The following is an 18,052-nucleotide window of genomic DNA, read 5'->3' on the forward strand; positions in this document are numbered from 1 at the left end:
TTCACAACATTGTATTTGATAATGATTTATTGGATACTGAAAGCACAGCCAACAAATGTAAAAACAGATAAATTCAACTATATAAAAATTAAAAAGTTCTGTGCATCAGTACCATGAAAAGGAAATCTTTGTTATGGGAGCAAATATTAGCAAATCATATATCTGGTAATGGGTTGCAATCCAAAATATGTTATCATTCATAATTAGATTAAATTATTTAAAGTAAAACCCACAATGAGATACCACCTCAAACCCAAGAAAACAGCTATTATAAAAAATAAAGCAAAACAAAACAGAAAATAACAAGTGTTGAAGAGGTTACGGAGGAATTAGAATCCTTGTGCACGGTTGGTGAGCATGTAAAATGGTATAATTACTATGAAAAATAGCATGCTGGTTTCTCAAAAACTTAACAGAATTAACATACGATCCAGCAATTCCACTTCTGGGTATATCTAATACAAAGGATTGAAAGTAGAGTCTTGCCAGGGTACATGCACACCCATGTTCACAGCATTATTATTCACAACAGCTAAAAGGTGGACGCAATCCAAGAGTCCACTGCTGAATGATTATAGACACAAAAAGAGGCACGTACACACAGTGAAATATTAAACGGGCTTAAAAAGGGAAGAAATGTATGTACATCCTACAATATGAATGAATCCTAAAGATATGCTAAATTAAATAAGCTGGTCACAAAAAAACACTGTATGATTCCACTAATATGAGACACAAGGAGTACTCCATTTCATAGAAACAAGGTAAAATGGTGGTTGCCAGGGGCTAGGGAGAGGGAGTAAGAGAGAACTTTTGTTTAATGGGTGTAGAGTTTCAGTGTTGCAAGAAGACAGAAATTCTAGACATTGGTTACACAATGATATGATTTTATTTAATATTACTGAACTGTACACTAAAAAATGATTAAGGCAGTAAATTTTGGGTTATATATTTTACCAAATTTTTTAAAAGTGTTCACTGCAAGAATTTATGAGTGTTCAGCACAGCTGCAGTATAGGATATCAATATATTAAAAATTATAACAATAATAGCAATAAAAATATTTTTAAAAGATGCTAGTTAAATAGAATAGATTTTCTTCTAGACTTTAATAGTATTTTTCATCACTGTAATTGTTTAAAGGTTTTGTAGATATGGAAAGAACAGAACAAAGATTGCTAACTTGTTACTGATTGTAGAACACACAGAAAAAAATTATTCCATTTGAATTATATCTGGTTAGATCTCAGCAGTATTAACTCACATCCCATAAGATGGTGAAATTTTGCCTACATAAAAGATAAAATCTTTGACAAATAGGACATTTCAGAAAGTCAATGCTTTGCTGACAAGATATCTTATTGACTTAATAGCTGAGTCATGATATCTCACAGCCAAGATTCAAGCTCCAGTCTTCCTAATCCAACTATGTTGCTGACTCATCACCTACATCCCAGTCAGGTCAGCTGAGGGCTTGGGTGTTGTCCTGCATAAAGACGGAGGCATGGACTAGATGGCATCCCAGCCCCATCATTCTAGATACCAGGAATTGAACTTCTGAGTAGACCTGCCATTGTGACAACCCGGTAACCAATGTCCAGACCACTCCCGCATTACTAAGCCCTTTGGAACAATCTGAACAGGAGAACAAATGTCATACCCAGGAGAGAAGGTGGCAGATCTTTCAGGGTGATGTAGCCCACACACCTCACTGAGCCTGTCTCAGAGTGTGTCTCCTATGAGGGTGGCCTGAGTCATAAGGAATAGCTATTTATAGACTGTAAATCAATGCTAATACCAGTAAGAGGATTTAAAAGTCATTAAACATCCATTGTGCATCTAGCCTTTTGTTGAAAAATAGAGGTAAAGGATCATAAAACATCCAAGGCAGACCATCAAATAATTTACTATTATCTCATTAGAGTGATATGCCACATGAAGGATAAAAAAACATGTGGAATTGAGCCACAGTGTCCTGGAAGGGCAGAGGCCATGACGTGCATTGCAGGGAGAAGCATAATCAAAATACAGAATACAGCCCCTTTCCGCTTCAGAACATTTCTGAGAGTGGACAACAAAGGCTTAAACCAAAGGGAGGACGTAAAGTCTTATTTCACTGCAGGAATTTGGACATTTACCCTTATACAGTGTCCAATCCTGAACAAGACTTAACTAATAATTTAGTGTTAATTCTGTACAAGGATGGGAGAGTGTTTTCTTGGATGTCACAAAGGAACAGAAGCAAAGACACACTACAAGTGTTTGGAGCGACTATGTTGTCCGAGGAGGCTGGGTAGCTGTTATATTGATGCTCTGAGAAAGGGGGCACACACACACCTCTCTCCAAATATGTAAGCTCTGTACCTGTGTTTATAAATACACATGTATCTCCACCATGTTTTGGTTAGGGTCACCCTGTCCATAGTGACCTAGATATCATTCCCAAGCTCTGGGCATATCCAGAGTCTGTCAGGGACTGGGAAGAAGAGGACTTGTCCCTCGTGTGATTTAATCTGGCTTTTCTTGGTAGTCATCTGTAGAAATCATTTAATTTGTGGATTACCTTGCAGTCATGGCTGTCTCAGTGACCACTGTGTCCTAGAATGAATAGCAACGTGTTTCATTAATATCCTAAAAGTGTGTAAATTCAAAACATTCCATTCATTTAAATCCTGTGAACATATAGAAAGCTAGTGACCCCAGGGAAGAGAGAGGACAGGGGCTTCCAAAGTAGCAACATAAACACATTGACATTAAATATTAAGGACTCTTGTTCTTAAAAGGCACCTGTCCTCCTATGATCTGGGGCAGCGTCCCACCAGCCATTTGACCCCACTTGGAAGAGTAGACCTATAATGTCTCACAGCCATGTCTCTTTTCTTCCTCTTTCTCCAGTGCCCTCAAAGTGACCCCAGAAAAGTCCTAATTCTCACACTAATACAAAGAGCAGAGCTGCTGCTTCTTGTTTCTCTGATGAGCTGCTTCCGGGTTCACACCTCAATACTGACACATCAAGGTCCCCGCCAGAAGAAAAGGGTTATTTAAAAGCAAACATCACCAAACAATCAGACTCACTCTCATCAGAAAAAAAGCTGTGCTTCATTTGTTAACCAAACATCAGTATCTTCACTCTGTATTCAGCAAAGTATGAATATTTCGCTTATTCAGAGCCTACACCATTTCAGTCTCTCTGTCAGGCACCGTTTCTCTTTTTTAGGTTACTTTATTGATTTTCACAACCAACTAATTCTTCTGTAACTATTCCTTTTTTATCTTCCAGCTTTATGGTTTAAAAAACAGAAAATGATACAGGCTAAATAGTTCCAACAGTCCCACCTCACAGGGCCTGGTCATGGGCTGGTTCTACTTCCAGGGTTTTACTTGTGTAGATGTCTACACTGCACCCACAGCCACACAGTTTCGTGGTGCACAGAGCAAGAAATAAACAAGCATGGAAACCTCACGGATGAGTACTTCAACTTCAACCCAGGTTACACTGAGCATCAGGCACTTTTGGAAAGACAGAAGTGAGATAGGCCTAAGTTCTAAGACTGAGAACAGAGAGGCTCTCAAGGCAAGCAGCCTTCGAGTAAATGAGGTGGGTGATGGTAGGAGTTATCCTGAGACCCCATTTCAAGTAGGCACTTTCCTACCTGGGAGTGGCTGCCTTGAGCCCGGGGAGAGAGTCACCACCTGTCACAGGACCCACGTGCTGTCAGGAGGCAGGTCCTCTCATGCCCAGGCCCTGTCTCACAGCTGAAGCACAGCCCAGGCCAGGATAAAAGGACTTAGGACCAGAGCACCCCATCCACACACCTCCTGAGGTGCTGAAGAGCCCTGTGCTACGTGTGACTCCGGTAAGAACAGGAGCAGGGATGCTGAGAACAAGGAAGGAGGGGAGGTGGGGAAGGGCCTCGGGGCTACAGCCATGTTGTCAGAGGTGGAGAGTTTAGAAAAGACTGAAAGTGTAGGCTGCAAAAAGGGGTCTGAGCACTAACTGGGAATGGGAAGGAGAAGAAGAAAAGAGCTGGCTGGCTGTGCCATGTGCCTTTGAACTCTAGAGGAAACACATTGCTCTGGGATGAGGTGGGCCTTCCAAGATGGGAGCTTGAAACACAGAGACCTGCTCCACTCTGGCCGGCCACAGGAGGGAAGCCCACCTCGGAAGACACAACCCCGTCTCTGCCTGCAAGGGAAGAGCTAGAGCCATGGACATGGGACTAAAGGCTCTTTCGGGCTTATGAACCCCAAAGTTTTATGGATCTGAGACTTGTTCACAAACTTCCCGGGTTGGTTAAGACACACCAAGCCTGAGAGCCACCATGTCAGCCATCAGCCTGAGCAGGTGGTGAGCTGAGGAAGTCTGAGCTCCAACCTGAGATCAGGCGGTCAGCGTTCCAGTACTCGCTGTGCAGCAGTTGATGAATTTATCTGTCTCTATTGAAGTGAGTTTACTGACCTAGTAGTCTCCCAGATCCTGTGCAATGCTGACCTTCCAAAGTAAAATTGTCTTGCAAGTTGTGACAAGAGAGAATGACTGCTTCTTTCCTTTTAGAAATAATTTCCCCTTAAATGATTTGTAATTAGACAATTTCCATCTGAAGACATATTTGTAATACTTTCCTTCTCCACTGACAACACATTAGAATCTTAGATGCATTTTGCAATATTGTTTAGTCTTAGTTTACAATTGTCTGACATTCAAAGATGTCCTAAGCTTGAAAAAGATGATATGAGAGTTTGAGGAAGTTATTGGAAGTAAAACTACTGAAGATTATGTTTTTATACTTGAGTGATGCTAAGAGTGTCACAGGGACAGAGGTGGCCTCTACTTGGGTCTGATTTTCTGTCTGATTCTCCCACAGCTCCTGAACACCCACCGCCAAGATGTCCTGCCAGCAGAGCCAGCAGCAGTGCCAGCCCCCTCCCAAGTGCACCCCCAAGTGCCCCGCCCCTAAGTGCCCCCCAAAGTGCCCCCCTAAGTGCCCTCCAGTGTCTTCCTGCTGCAGTGTCAGCTCTGGGGGCTGCTGTGGCTCCAGCTCTGGGGGCTCCTGCAGTTCCGGGGGAGGTGGCTGCTGCCTGAGCCACCACAGGCGCCGCAGGTCCCACCGCCACAGACCCCAGAGCTCTGACTGCTGCAGCCAGCCCTCGGGGGGCTCCAGCTGCTGCGGAGGGGGCTCCAGCTGCTGCGGAGGGGGCTCCAGCTGCTGCGGAGGGGGCTCCAGCTGCTGCGGAGGGGGCTCCAGCTGCTGTGGGGGGGGCAGCGGCCAGCACTCTGGAGGCTGCTGCTGAAGCGAACCTTGACTTCCTCTTTCTTCTGAGCCTGCCTAAGGGCTGAGAGTTTCCAGCAGAAGCTTGAAGTCTTGCCTGGAGTATCCCTCTGGTCTGATATCAGGAAGCCCAAAATCTTTCTCCTTAATGGCATTTAGAGACTTCCTTCTGCATATCCATGGCTGCCCTGGGAACTCCAAAGCACACACCTAGTTCCACCGCAGCTCGTGCTGCTGTATTCTGCTGCCTGAACTGAAGAAATAAAATCCAGAATCTGCTCCCCAACTTGGTACCAGCCTGCTTGGTTTTTCTGTTTGTGTCTCCTTGTTCTGTTCTCCTGTGTCTGCTGGTGGCTGCTGAGGCCTCAGTGGACAGAGGACTGGGAAAGGGTCAGGAGGAAAAAGCTTGCATTTTTGTGTTTTGTGTTTTTTCTTCTTTCTGCGTTTTCATTTTAAAGCAAGGGACTGAAGGAGCATTGAGAAGCATTGTTCTTTCAACTTCTGGCTCCCTTCATGTATGTAACTGTGTCCCCCAACCATGGCCAGGAGGCCAACTTCATTCTCCTTCCCACTGTCACCACTTCACTCTTGTGTTCCTAGTTCCCCATTCCTTCCACCAACAAGCTCCCTGGACTCCTCCTTCAGATTATATGTAGTAGTAGACATATGAATAAAAATGTATATATAGGTGTGTATATACACACACATATTTACATATGCACACATTATATGAAATAAATCTTATATTTTAAATTTAAATCACTTATATTGATGTATAATTTTCACAGAATAAAATTCCTTTGAAAATATACAATTCAATTAGTTTTGCTAAATGTATACACTCTTGTAACCATGATTGCAAGCAACACTCTAAAAATCTAGTTGATTATTAATTAGTATTTGCAGAAGGTTTAAAAATAGGCTATCTGTTTATGATTTATTTCTGGATTTTGTGTTTTGTTTCATTGGTCTATATGTTTGTTTTTATGCCAGTGCCATGCTGTTTTTGTTACTATAACTTTGTAGTATAATTTGAAATCAGGTAGCCTGATGCCTCCAACTTTATTCTTTTTTGCTCAGGAGTACTCTCATTCTTTGGAGTCTTCTGTAGGTCCATAAAATATTTAAGCCTTTTTTTTTCTATTTCTTTGAAGAATGTTGTATTAGTCAGCATTCTGCAGAGGGACAGAACTAATAGGATATATGTATCATGAAAGGGAGTTTATTAGGGAGAATTGAGTCACACGGAATTTTCACAAAGATTACATTGAATCTGTAGGTTGCTTTGACTACTGTAGTCATTTTAACAATATTAATATGCCAATTTATGAGCCTGGGACATCTTTCCATTTGTTTGTGTCCTCTTCGATTTCTTTCAACAATGCTTTTATTTTTCATTGTAGTTCTTTCACATCTTTGGTTAAATTTATTTCTGGCTATTTTATTTTTTGCAGCTATCATAAATGAGATTGTTTTCTTGATTTCTTTTTCAGATTGATTCCTGTAAGTGTATAGAAACACTACTGATTTTTGTATGTTGATTTGGTATCCTGCCACTTTGCCAAATTTATCAGTTCTAAGAGTTTCTTGGTGGAGTCTTTAGTTTTTCTAAATATAATAAGTTATCTACAGAAAAGATAATTTGACCTCTTCCTTTCAAATCTATATGCCCTTTATTTCTTTTTCTTGGCCAATTACTCTGGCTAGGACTTCCAGTCTATGTTGAACTAAAGTGGTGAAAGTGGATATCCTTATCTTCTTTCATACTTAATAGAAAGTACATTTTTTCTTCATTCAGTATGATATTAGGTGTGAGTTTTATCATGTTGATGTATGTTCCTTCTATATGCAATGTCTTGAAGGTTTTCAACCATGAAGATATGTGGAATTTTATTGAATGCTTTTTTCAGCATCTATTGACAAAACTTTACCTAGATTAAGGAAAAAAAGCCCCAGATAAATAAAATCAGATGAAAGATGAAACATAATAATTTATATCACAGAAATATAAAGGATAATTAGAGACCGTTATGAACAACTGTGCACCAACAAACTGGAAAACCTAGAAAAATACAGATAAAATTACTGGACAACCTTCCAAGGTTGAACCATAAAGAAATAGAACAGACCAATAATAAGTAATGAGATTAAAGTAGTAATAAAAAGTTTCCCATCAAGAAAAAGCCCCAGACCTGATAGATTTTTTGCTGAATTCTACCAAACATTAAAAGAACTACTTCTGATTCTACTCAAACTATTTCAAAACACTGAAGAAGACCAAATACTTCTACAAGGCCGGAATCACCCTGATATCCAAAACAGACAAAATAGAAAAAGAAAACTACAGGCCAATATCTCTGATGAACATAGATGCAAAAATCTTCAACAAAATACTAGCAAACAGAATTCAACACTACCCTAAAAAGGCTATTCACCATGATAAAGTGGGATTCACCCCAGAAATACAAGAATGTTTCAACATAGGGAAATAAGTTAACATGATGCATCCACAGCAGCAGAATCAAGGATTGTCTTCTTTTTCAAGGCTGAATAATATTCCTTCTGCTATATAGTATATATATTCAGAATTTTAAAAATTCATTCATCCACTGACAGACATTTTAGGTTGTTTTCAGATCTTGGTTATTGCAAATAATGCTGAAGGAAGACTAGGAGTACAGGCATTTCTTGAAAATACCGATTTTATTTCCAGAAGTGGAATTAGTAGATCATGAGGTAGTTCTATTTTCTATATTTTTTGGAAATTTCATATGGTTTTACATAATGGCTGTACCAATTTATATTTCCAACAAGCGCGTACAAGGATTCCCATTCTGCCACATCCTTGCCAACACTTGTTATGTTTCATCCTTCTGATAATAGCCATTTTAACAGGCATGAAGTGATATCTCATTGTGGCTCAGATTTGTGTTTTCCTGATGATTGGTGAGATTGAACACCTTTTTCTGTATACCTGTTGGACATTTGTGTGTCTTTTGAGAAATATCTATTCAGTCTTTAGTTCATTTTTAAATTGGGTTGTTTAGTTTTTGCCATGCAGTTGTCTGAGTTCCTTCATGTGCAATTATTAAGAGTTTGTCAAGATGAGAAAGCAAAAAAAGATCAGCAGTTTCCTTGGTGTTGGCTCTGATGCACAGAGATAAAAATATAACTTAGCTTAAACTATTATATTTCCAGTTAGATCTCAGTAATGTTTTCTTCCATCCCATGTTAGGATAAAGTATTGATGATGTAAAAGATAAATGCCTTGACCCTCAGAAAGTCAGTGCTTTGCTGATCAGCATGTCTGTATTGACCTGATAGCTAGTCTATGATTTTGCAAAGCCAAGACTTGAATTCCAGTCTTCCTGATACAACTATGTTGTTGACTCATCACCTACATCCTAGTCAGGTCAGTTGAGGGCTTGGGTGTTGCCCTGCATGAAGGCAGAGGCATGTACCAGATAGAAACCCAGCCCCATCATCCTAGATATCAGGAGTTGAGCTTTTGAGTAGACCTGCCATTGTGACAGCCTAGGAACTAATGTCCTGACCACTCCTTCATTACTAAGCCCTTTGGAACAATCTGAGCAGGAGAACAAATGTCATACCCAGGGGAAAAGGTGGCAGATCTCTCAAGGTGATGTGGCCCACACACCTCACTGAGCCTGTCTCAGAGTGTGTCTCCTATGAGGGTGGCCTGAGTCATAAGGAATAGCTATTTATAGACTGAAAATCAATGCTAATACCAATAAGTGGATTTGAAAGTCATTAAACATCCATTGTGCCCATGGCCTTGTGTTGAGTAATTGAGGTAAAGAAATATAAAACACCTGAGGCAGGTAATTAAAGAATTTACTATTATCTCATTAGAATGATATGCCACAGGACGGAAAAAAGAAGTAGAATTGAGCCACACTGTCCTGGAAGGGCAGAGACCACGGCTTGCATTGCAGAGAGAAGCATAACCAAAGAACAAAAATAATCCTGTTCAGCTTCAGGTCATTTCTGAAGGTACATGGCAAAGGCTTAAACTAGAGGAAGCACACAAGGTCTTAGTTCACTGCAGGAATTTGGAGATTTACCCTTATACGGTGTGCAATCCTGAACAAGATTTTACTAACGACTGAGTGTTAAGTATTTATGGAGATGAGAGAGTCTTTTTCTGAATCTCACACTGGAACAGCATCAAGGAGGCCCTTTTATCCCGGCCTTGGACTGTGTCCCGATGGGTGAGGCAGCACCTGGGCGTAAGAGGACCTGCCTCTTGTCACCTAGATGGGTCATATGACCAGGTGATAACTAGCAGCTTCTCACCTGGGATAAGAATAGCTCCCATTAGTGCCATCTCATTCTCCTTGGAGCTGCATTAGGTCTTTTCCTTGGAGTTTGGTCCCCCAAGCCCTCTTTTTCTATATCCCCGATAGTATCATTTAAACCAAAATTTTACAGAAATCTTTTAATGTCACTGATGTGTCCCAGATTCTGTGTGTGTGTGTGTGTGTGTGTGTGTGTGTGTGTGTGTACAAATACATGTCTATACCATCACTTTTACAAGCCTGGTAGGAGTCAGACACACCTGGGACAGAATCCTGGTTCTGTCACTTATTAGCTGTGTGACTTCTGAAAATCCCAAATTATCTCATCCTCTGTTTCCTGAAATTGAAAGGAGAATAATAAAGATATTTAAATTTAAAGGAGAATAATAAAGAATAATAAAGATATGAAGATAATAAAGATTAGTCTCCAAGATGTTGTGAGAATCAACGAAATTATAGAAAGGAAAGGCTCATTAAAGTTCCTGGAACACAGTGACCCCTCATATGAAATATCTGTCTATCAATAATTTTAAAGGGAATGAATATTTTTTGAGATGGTCCGAGTCCGGGCCACTATGTGAAGGACCCCTGGAAAAGAGACCTCTAGTGGAGGAGGCTGGAAGACCTGAAAAAGTAGGAGGACTTGAAATGCAATGGGAAAGATTCAGTGTTATTTCTTTGTTTCAACATGAACAAAAGTTTTTGTCTGAAGGTCAAAACTTTTTGTCTGAAGGTCAAATGTTTAAAAACATTTTTAGGAGATTAAGATTTATTACTGTCAATTTGGTATATAACAGGTGTTCCTTCCATATCTTGAGGGCAATATTATTTAAAAAAGAAAAGAACTAATTAGATGAAAGCGAATTAGACCAGGGAGTAATCATGTGAAAAAGTTCTCTTTTCAGGAAGTGTCAAAAACAATTCTCCAGAACATGTGATGAGGTAAAAATTGTCACAATAATACCAATATCCAGATAATAATGGGTATAGAAAATCAATATCTGAGCTATGTATATGGACATAGGCATAGGTACAGAAGTAGATTATATAGATGTAGATACATAAACGACCTAGTTCTGTGATTACAGTATCACATATCTCAAGGTACTTGACCTTCCCTGCAGTCACACTGCTTTACTTCTGTAGGGTTTCTCTATGATTCTAATCTTCATTGGAATCCAAAAATGATCTTTCCACACCATCCCCCACTCCAGAAATAATGACCCCTGACCATTAATAAAGTCTCATCCAGGGCTCTGCACTGTGTTCAGGATCAAGGTCAATGGCCACCGACTGACATTCAAGGCTCTGTGCATAAGACCCTGTACAATTCCTCTAATTTATGCTTTGCTAAGCAGGACTGCCCACTAGCAGTTCAAATCTCACTTGCTCAATTTTCCTTTCTTTTTGACATACCTCATGAATCAAGTTTGAATGAAACTTTTGACAGCACAATTTGTGACTTATATTGTGTAGTCCCCATTAGCTACTAGTACAAAGTCATGGCCGCATGGGTGGTTAAGACTTTTTAAATCCTGAAAGCAGTGTTAGTGGTGGAGGTTCATGGGAGGTATGAATGATAAACCTTAGAAAAGAAGTTGGAAACATATTCTGTTAAGTCTTACATGTAATACTTAAGAAGCACACGCATTTTTTTTCTATGGGGTGTTGCTGTTTTTGCAGAAGTGGAGTGGCATGTTGAGAAATATAGTATAGGAAGTGTGTTCTGGAACAAAGTGTAGATAATTTAATGAAGAAAAAAAGGAATAAAGAAACAAGATTTGATGGAATGTTAATAGAAAAACAATTTTTATATGTAAATGTGCCTAGAACTAAACTTATTGCAGAAGTAGTCAGTGGGAAAACTGTATTCTCAAAACATATTCATGGGTTTCGTTCTCTTTTTCATGTATACACATGCATATGTGTGCATGTTTCAGTGTGCACCTGAAAATGTGCAGAAGTATATGTATTTGCATGTCATGTGTGTATGTGTGCACACACATATATGTGAGGGAGGAAGGATGTTGGGTGCAGCTAGGACCAGTCTCTCCATCCTTCTCTCCCTCTAGGGCTATACTCACAGAGGGAGAGAAGCGTGGTGAGACTGGTTAGGCCCTTGAAGGGGACCAGAGACAAAGAAGCTGTGCTTAGAAGAGACAGTTCAGATTTGGTCAGAAGCAATGCTGCTTCAGGCTAGTTGACATAGGACAGACAGAGTTGGGAGCAGTGATCCCTTCCCACTCCTGCCCCCATTCACCCCAATTCACTCCAGAGCACCCCACTGTCCCCTGAGGTTCCAAGACCACCACCAGCAGAGGACAGGATGAGGATAGCAATAGCCACTCAAGGAGAATAGGGTTCTCATAGAACAAGACACTGAGCAGATTCCTTGTTTTATTGTTTTAATCAGCAGATGCACACTGCAAGAAGATATGACACGGAGTGAGCTAGGAGCTTACACAGAGGGTGGGAGGGTGGCCACAAATGTGAGGTCCAAGGCCAGTGGATGGAGATCCAGGAGAGGATCTGAGTTTCTGGACTCCAGGGAGAAGATATGCTCTTGGTAAGTTCAGAGCATTCCCTGGGACCTGGGAGCCTCTCAGGTAGGCCTAGGAGGAGAAGGGGGATGTCCTAGAACAGGATTCCGCTCTTCTAGACTCAGGGTCTGCTTCAGCAGCAGCCTCCAGTGTGGCCACTGCCCCCTCCACAGCAGCTGGAGCCCCCTCCACAGCAGCTGGAGCCCCCCGAGGGCTGGCTGCAGCAGTCAGAGCTCTGGGGTCTGTGGCGGTGGGACCTGCGGCACCTGTGGTGGCTCAGGCAGCAGCCACCTCCCCCGGAACTGCAGCAGCCCCCAGAGCTGGAGCCACAGCAGCCCCCAGAGCTGACACTGCAGCAGGAAGACACTGGAGGGCACTTAGGGGGGCACTTTGGGGGGCACTTAGGGGCGGGGCACTTGGGAGGGCACTTGGGAGGGGGCTGGCACTGCTGTTGGCTCTGCTGGCAGGACATCTCGGAGGCGGGTGTTCAGGAGCTGAAGGAGAGTCAAATAACAAGTCAGACCCAAGCAGAGGCCACCGCTGTTTATTCTTGTCCTTTCCAACATTGTTTCTCTTTCCTTAGTTTGATAAACTGTTTAACTGTAGTGGTAGATCATTAATCACTAAAAATTGTGTTATTTCTTGTGGTTTGGCAAGTGTTCTCACACTATCTTTTGAGTCCCACAATTTCATCTTAAGTCAAGAATTACTATATCTTTTACAAAGAAGGAAACTGAGGCAATACACCATGTGAAAAAAATGTCAAGATTAAACATTTAGTAAATTAAAGAAAGCAATTTTTCTCATTGTGTCAAACAAAATCCTGAAACTGTTCATATAGAAACCTGGTGATATAAATATTTTCTTGAAAAAAGATAATGAAGAATTTTCTCTTAAAGTAACTTCCTAGATGACTTTATCTTGCAAAAACCTGCGCATGTAGAATTGGAAATGGCTTTGGAGACAGGCTGGTCTCACAGGCTCCCTTTGTTAAGGAAGATGCTGAAGAACAGTAGTTTTGGTGCACAGAGGGGATTTGAACTCAGGAATCCTGGCTCTAGGCTGGTGCACGGCCATATTCAGCACACAAAGGCCTCACAGATACATCTTGGCACCGTGATCCTCAACTTGCTATGTCTAACTACTTAAAGAGAGTCTCAATTCAAATTTGAATCTGGAGATAAATGGGTTTCCAAAAGCCCTGAAAGATCCTGTAATTATCTCTACTCCACTGATTGAGAACTACTATCTCTAGCTGAAACTTAGAAGGATTGCTACAGTTTTGCTCTGAAAAGGAAGTGTCCTCTTTGAAACTGTTCTAGCAGAGTCTGGCTGCCTGGGCTTCAATTCCCTCTGACCTTAAAACTCACCCAGTTGAAGCACAAAGTCAGAGACATCTAATTCTTCTTTGTGTTACTATTTGGTACTCTTCATGCCTCCTGTGCACACCCTCCTTTAATCTTCCTGAGGTCTTGACTTCCATCCAGATGGAGCCCAGCCCCCAAAGCCCTGTCCAGTCTCCCCTTCTGCCCTGGGCTGAGCAACTCTCTGTGGAAGCCCCTGCTCCTATTCTCAAAGGACACTTACCAGGATCACAGGCAGCACAGGGTCCTTCAGCACTTCAGGAGGTGAGTGGATGGGGTGCTCTGGCCCAGAGCCCTTTTATCCTGGCCTGGGCTCTGCCTCCAGCTGTGAGACAGGGCCTAGGCATGAGAGAACCTGCCTTTTGACAGCCACGTGGCTTCTGAGGGGGTGGTGACTGGCAGCTCTTCACCTGCCTTCCTCCCTGGGGTTCACGAAAGCTGCTCCCAGCTCAGAATATGGCCACTTAAAAATAGAAATGGGGTGGGAAAATCCCACCATTGTTTCCTGTCTCGCTCTCTGTAGAGAACATCTAATCTGTTTAGTTTTGGAGCTTGAGTTCTCTATTTCGTTAACTCCAAAATCTTGGCTCTGTTGCTCTGGGCAACCTGGCTTAACTCAAGTTTTACAGAATGCTCCAACCCTCAAGTCTCTTACAGTGGGGTGTGTGTGTGTGTGTGTGTGTGTGTGTGTGTGTGTGTGTGTGGTGTGTGTGTTTGTGTTCCTGCATTATAGCCATTAGGCAACTGCTTAAAGAGTCAGATCTAGAGAGAAACCTGATTCTGCCACTTACCACCTGCCTGACCTTGTGAAAAATATGAATAGCTCATCGCCCTTGTTCTCATTTGTCAACTCTGCAATAGAGATAATATAAAAAATATTGTGCAGGGATGGCTGGAAGTCAATGAAATAAAGCAAAGGAAGTTTCTGGTGGAGAGTTTATAATATGTCATTTTCTCCAAACAAATGCCAATGCATTCATATTTTTAAATTATATCTGCTTTCTGAGGAGAGCGGATTTGATCAGAAAATATAAGGCTCTTGTTTTGTTGAAGTTTTAATGAGACTATATAAAGGAATGAAGGAATAAATGAATGAAGTTTTACAGAGGAGGGAGAGAGAGATGACTTGATCTGCTAATGAGAGTGAGAATTAAGATTTTCCAGGGTTATGTGGGTGGGCTTAAGTGAAGCCCACCGACGAAGAAGGGGAAAGGTAGAGGAGATGGTGAGATTGTGTAAAACGGGCTCTGCCTGGTGTAGCGGACCAAGGGAAGGACATTCCTAGTGGGTGGAGACTGGACTATGTTTAAGATCTGGAGTATTGCACGTTTTATAGAATCTTTTCTTTGTGCTTTTAAGCCTGTGTCAAATGCTGGAAGGTCCCAATTCAGTTATCTGCATGAACACAGGCTTCGATTTTAAAAATATTAGCATTTTTACACTTTCAGGAGATTAAGGGAAGGGGCTAGAGCTTACCTCTCAGTTAAGATAGTAATTTAGATAATAATCATCCCATATATGGTATTGTAAGATTATTAAACAACTAAACAAATTTATCAGATGAAAGCAAATTAGAGTTGGAGGTGATATGCAAAGAAAGCCTACTTCCTTCCAGGCTTGGAGACCTCTGGAACTCCCTGGACCCTGAGTGCATGTTGACTGATAATACCTGGGTCACTTTGTGCAGTAGGAACACTGGTAGCAGGTGGCTGAGATGTGTGTATTGGTATATATTTCTACTTAAAGATATTACAGAGACTATGAAAGAAACCACATATGCAAATGTGTGTGCATGTATGAATATATGTGTATGTTACCATATCTGTCAGTATCTTGCATTGTCTTGTGTTCTGCCTCTCCGAAATTGTTCTGCTTCTCATCTCTCTTGTGCTTCCTTTTCTCTATTCTTCACTGAATTCCTGAAAAGCTCTCTCTCTCTATCTTTCAAGCCTCTTGAACATTTCCCCAGATCATTAAGGAAATACCATCTTCAGGTCCCCACTGGGTCCACGTGAGCTCCAATCTCTATCAACTCGTGTTTGAGGCATATGCAATATGATCCTTTGCTACATCTCCAGTATAGGCTTTGCTGTCTCCCTGTAGAAATGCTTAGGGTGAAATGACCCGTTTTCTCTCTTTTGTTTTGTTTTTAACTTTTATTTTAGGTTCAGGGGTACACAAGCAGGTTTATTATGTAGGTAAACTTGTGTCATAAGGGTTTGTTGCTAAGATTATTTCATCACCTAGGCATTAAGCCTAGTACTCAATAGTTTTTTTTTTTTTTTTTTTTCTCCCTTCCCTCTTCCCACCACTTGCTTTCAGGAATGCCCCAGTGTCTGTCGTTGCCTTCTTTGTGTTCATGTGTTCTCATGATTTAGCTCTCACTTATAAGGGAGAATATTCAGTATTTGATTTTATGTTCCTGCATTAATTTTTTGAAGATAATAGCCTCCAGCTCCATCCATGTTCCTGCAAAGGATATAATTTTATTCTTTTTATGGCTGCATACTATTCCATGCTATATGTGTACCACATTTTCTTTATCCAGCCTACCTCTGATGGGCATTTAGGTTGATTCCATGCCTTTGCTATTGTGAATAGTGCTGGAGTGAACATACACATTCATGTGTCTTTACGATTGAACACTTTATATTCATTTTGGTATCCCTCCTTTTCCAACATCCGGGCTTTATTCCATGATCTATGCATTTCTAAAACAGTGCCATTCAACTGTAACTTCTTCATGAATCTTAATTTTCAAATACGACTACAATAAACTATCCTTGATTCTGCAGCTTGGTTCTTATATTTACGTACCCCTCAACAGTTTCTAAAACAGGGGTGGACTCCATGGGTAAGCAATTTAAAAATGAATTGATTACTATTCACATCTTCTTAACTTTGTGCATGACTTAAGCCATCATCATTGGAATTCTCACTCTGAGATATTACATTACATTATACTAGCCTTATCACCCTGCAGAAATCAGCCACGGAATTACCTGGCTATAGCTTATGATGTTCCAAAGAATGCATTTAACGAGAGACTAATCAAGACATTGATTACTCAGCTTACATTGGCATTTCTGATCTAGAAGCCCAGCCCATTCATTCCAAGGTTCATGAGGATTAGAAGCTATTCTATCCATGACTCTGATACCACAAAGGGTAGCACCCAATCTGTCAATTAATCTGACATGCATTGGGCTAATAAGGTAGCAATATGATGTAACATCATAAGGATTGTTTCCTTATGTTTGGTGCTAAATTTCAACAGCATTTGAAATTTATTGAATTTGTCACTATTTTAATACCAGCAATATGCACTAGCAAAGGAGCAATTTTCTGAGAGTATATTTCTATGTTGTCAGGCTCTCATATCACAAAAGATAGGTTGGAAGAATGCTGAGACCTTGTCAAAATTAACTTAGACTTAGTGGATTTTACTCTGTGTCCCAGAGCCAGCGCCACACATAAGTGGTTTTTAATTTGTTTTCTTCCTCTGCAACTCCTGCATAGAGTGGTAACAATAAACCGAAACTCCAAAGTTATTAGAAGAATATACAGCATATCTAATTATTTCTTTATAAGTAATTGGATCAAATATTTAAGCATAAAAATTGATAAATCTCATCACATAGTAAAAGAAAACTGTATGTCAGAAAGCATAATTTTAAAAGGTGGAAAATATAAATAACCAGCTGAGAAAAAGTAAAATACATACGTCAGGAATAGTATTAAAATTCATGATAAATAGTACATCCTTACAACTTTATAGAAAAGAAATAAGCCTGTCTACAAATCAATGGGCAAAATGCATGAGAAAGACAGGCAGCTTGGAAAGAAATACAAATGACCAAAACATTTTGAAATTTATCATTTCATATTTGCATATACAAGTAACCAAAGACTTGTATATAAAACAAGGATGGTCTCTCGAGGATGAGGTCTGAGTCTGCCACTGAATTACCTGGCTGTGGCTCATGTTGTTCCAAACAATGTATTTAATGCGAAAGTAGTTAAGATATTGGTTACTCAGCTTACATTAGTAGCTCTTATCTAGAAGCACAGCCCTTTCATTTCAAGGACGATAAGGATTAGAAGCTATTTCTTTGTATCGACTAGGAGAAACTTAAAATCAATGACCAAAGAGTATTGCTGAAGGTGATAGGAAACGGGTCTTCTAAATTGGCACAATAATGAAAATTCGGATGAAATTTGCTGACCCATTACTCAACAAATAAACATTTTGTGTATACAAATTAAAATTTAAAATGAGCATACTCTTTATCCAATGGTTGTACTTCCAAGAACTTAAGGAGAAAAACTTTGATAAAGAAGATATATAAACAAGAATGATTACTATAGAAAATTAAAATAACATTAAGAGTTAGGAAAATTGCAAGATGTAAGAATAAATCTATATTAACTAGCAACAAATAATTCAGAAATATAATTTAAAAAGTGGCTATTTAAAATAGAAAAAATACATAAAATCTAAAATATAATTTTAATGTAAAATATATTTGACAAAATGAGAAGACTATTAAACAGCATTA

General features: G+C 40.3%; 1 protein-coding gene and 1 long non-coding RNA gene across 2 annotated transcripts; one reads left to right on the forward strand and one right to left on the reverse strand.

The window, feature by feature from the left end:
* Positions 1-3,533: 3,533 nt before the first annotated feature.
* LOC108292398 (late cornified envelope protein 1A-like) lies at positions 3,534-5,556 on the forward strand. The gene is made up of 2 exons (XM_017513268.2): positions 3,534-3,857; positions 4,866-5,556. Exon 2 carries the CDS (start codon positions 4,888-4,890, stop codon positions 5,290-5,292), a length of 405 nt encoding a protein of 134 aa, XP_017368757.1. The 5' UTR covers positions 3,534-3,857; positions 4,866-4,887; the 3' UTR covers positions 5,293-5,556.
* A 6,417-nt stretch (positions 5,557-11,973) lies between these two features.
* LOC119468780 lies at positions 11,974-13,827 on the reverse strand. The gene is made up of 2 exons (XR_005197544.1): positions 13,717-13,827; positions 11,974-12,623 (listed from the first exon to the last, which is right to left on the reverse strand). It is a non-coding gene; the product is annotated as an uncharacterized LOC119468780 (long non-coding RNA).
* Between the last annotated feature and the right edge of the window lie 4,225 nt (positions 13,828-18,052).

This window comes from Cebus imitator, unplaced genomic scaffold (assembly GCF_001604975.1).
Source record: "Cebus imitator isolate Cc_AM_T3 unplaced genomic scaffold, Cebus_imitator-1.0 Scaffold491, whole genome shotgun sequence".
In the NCBI taxonomy this organism is placed as follows: domain Eukaryota; kingdom Metazoa; phylum Chordata; class Mammalia; order Primates; family Cebidae; genus Cebus; species Cebus imitator.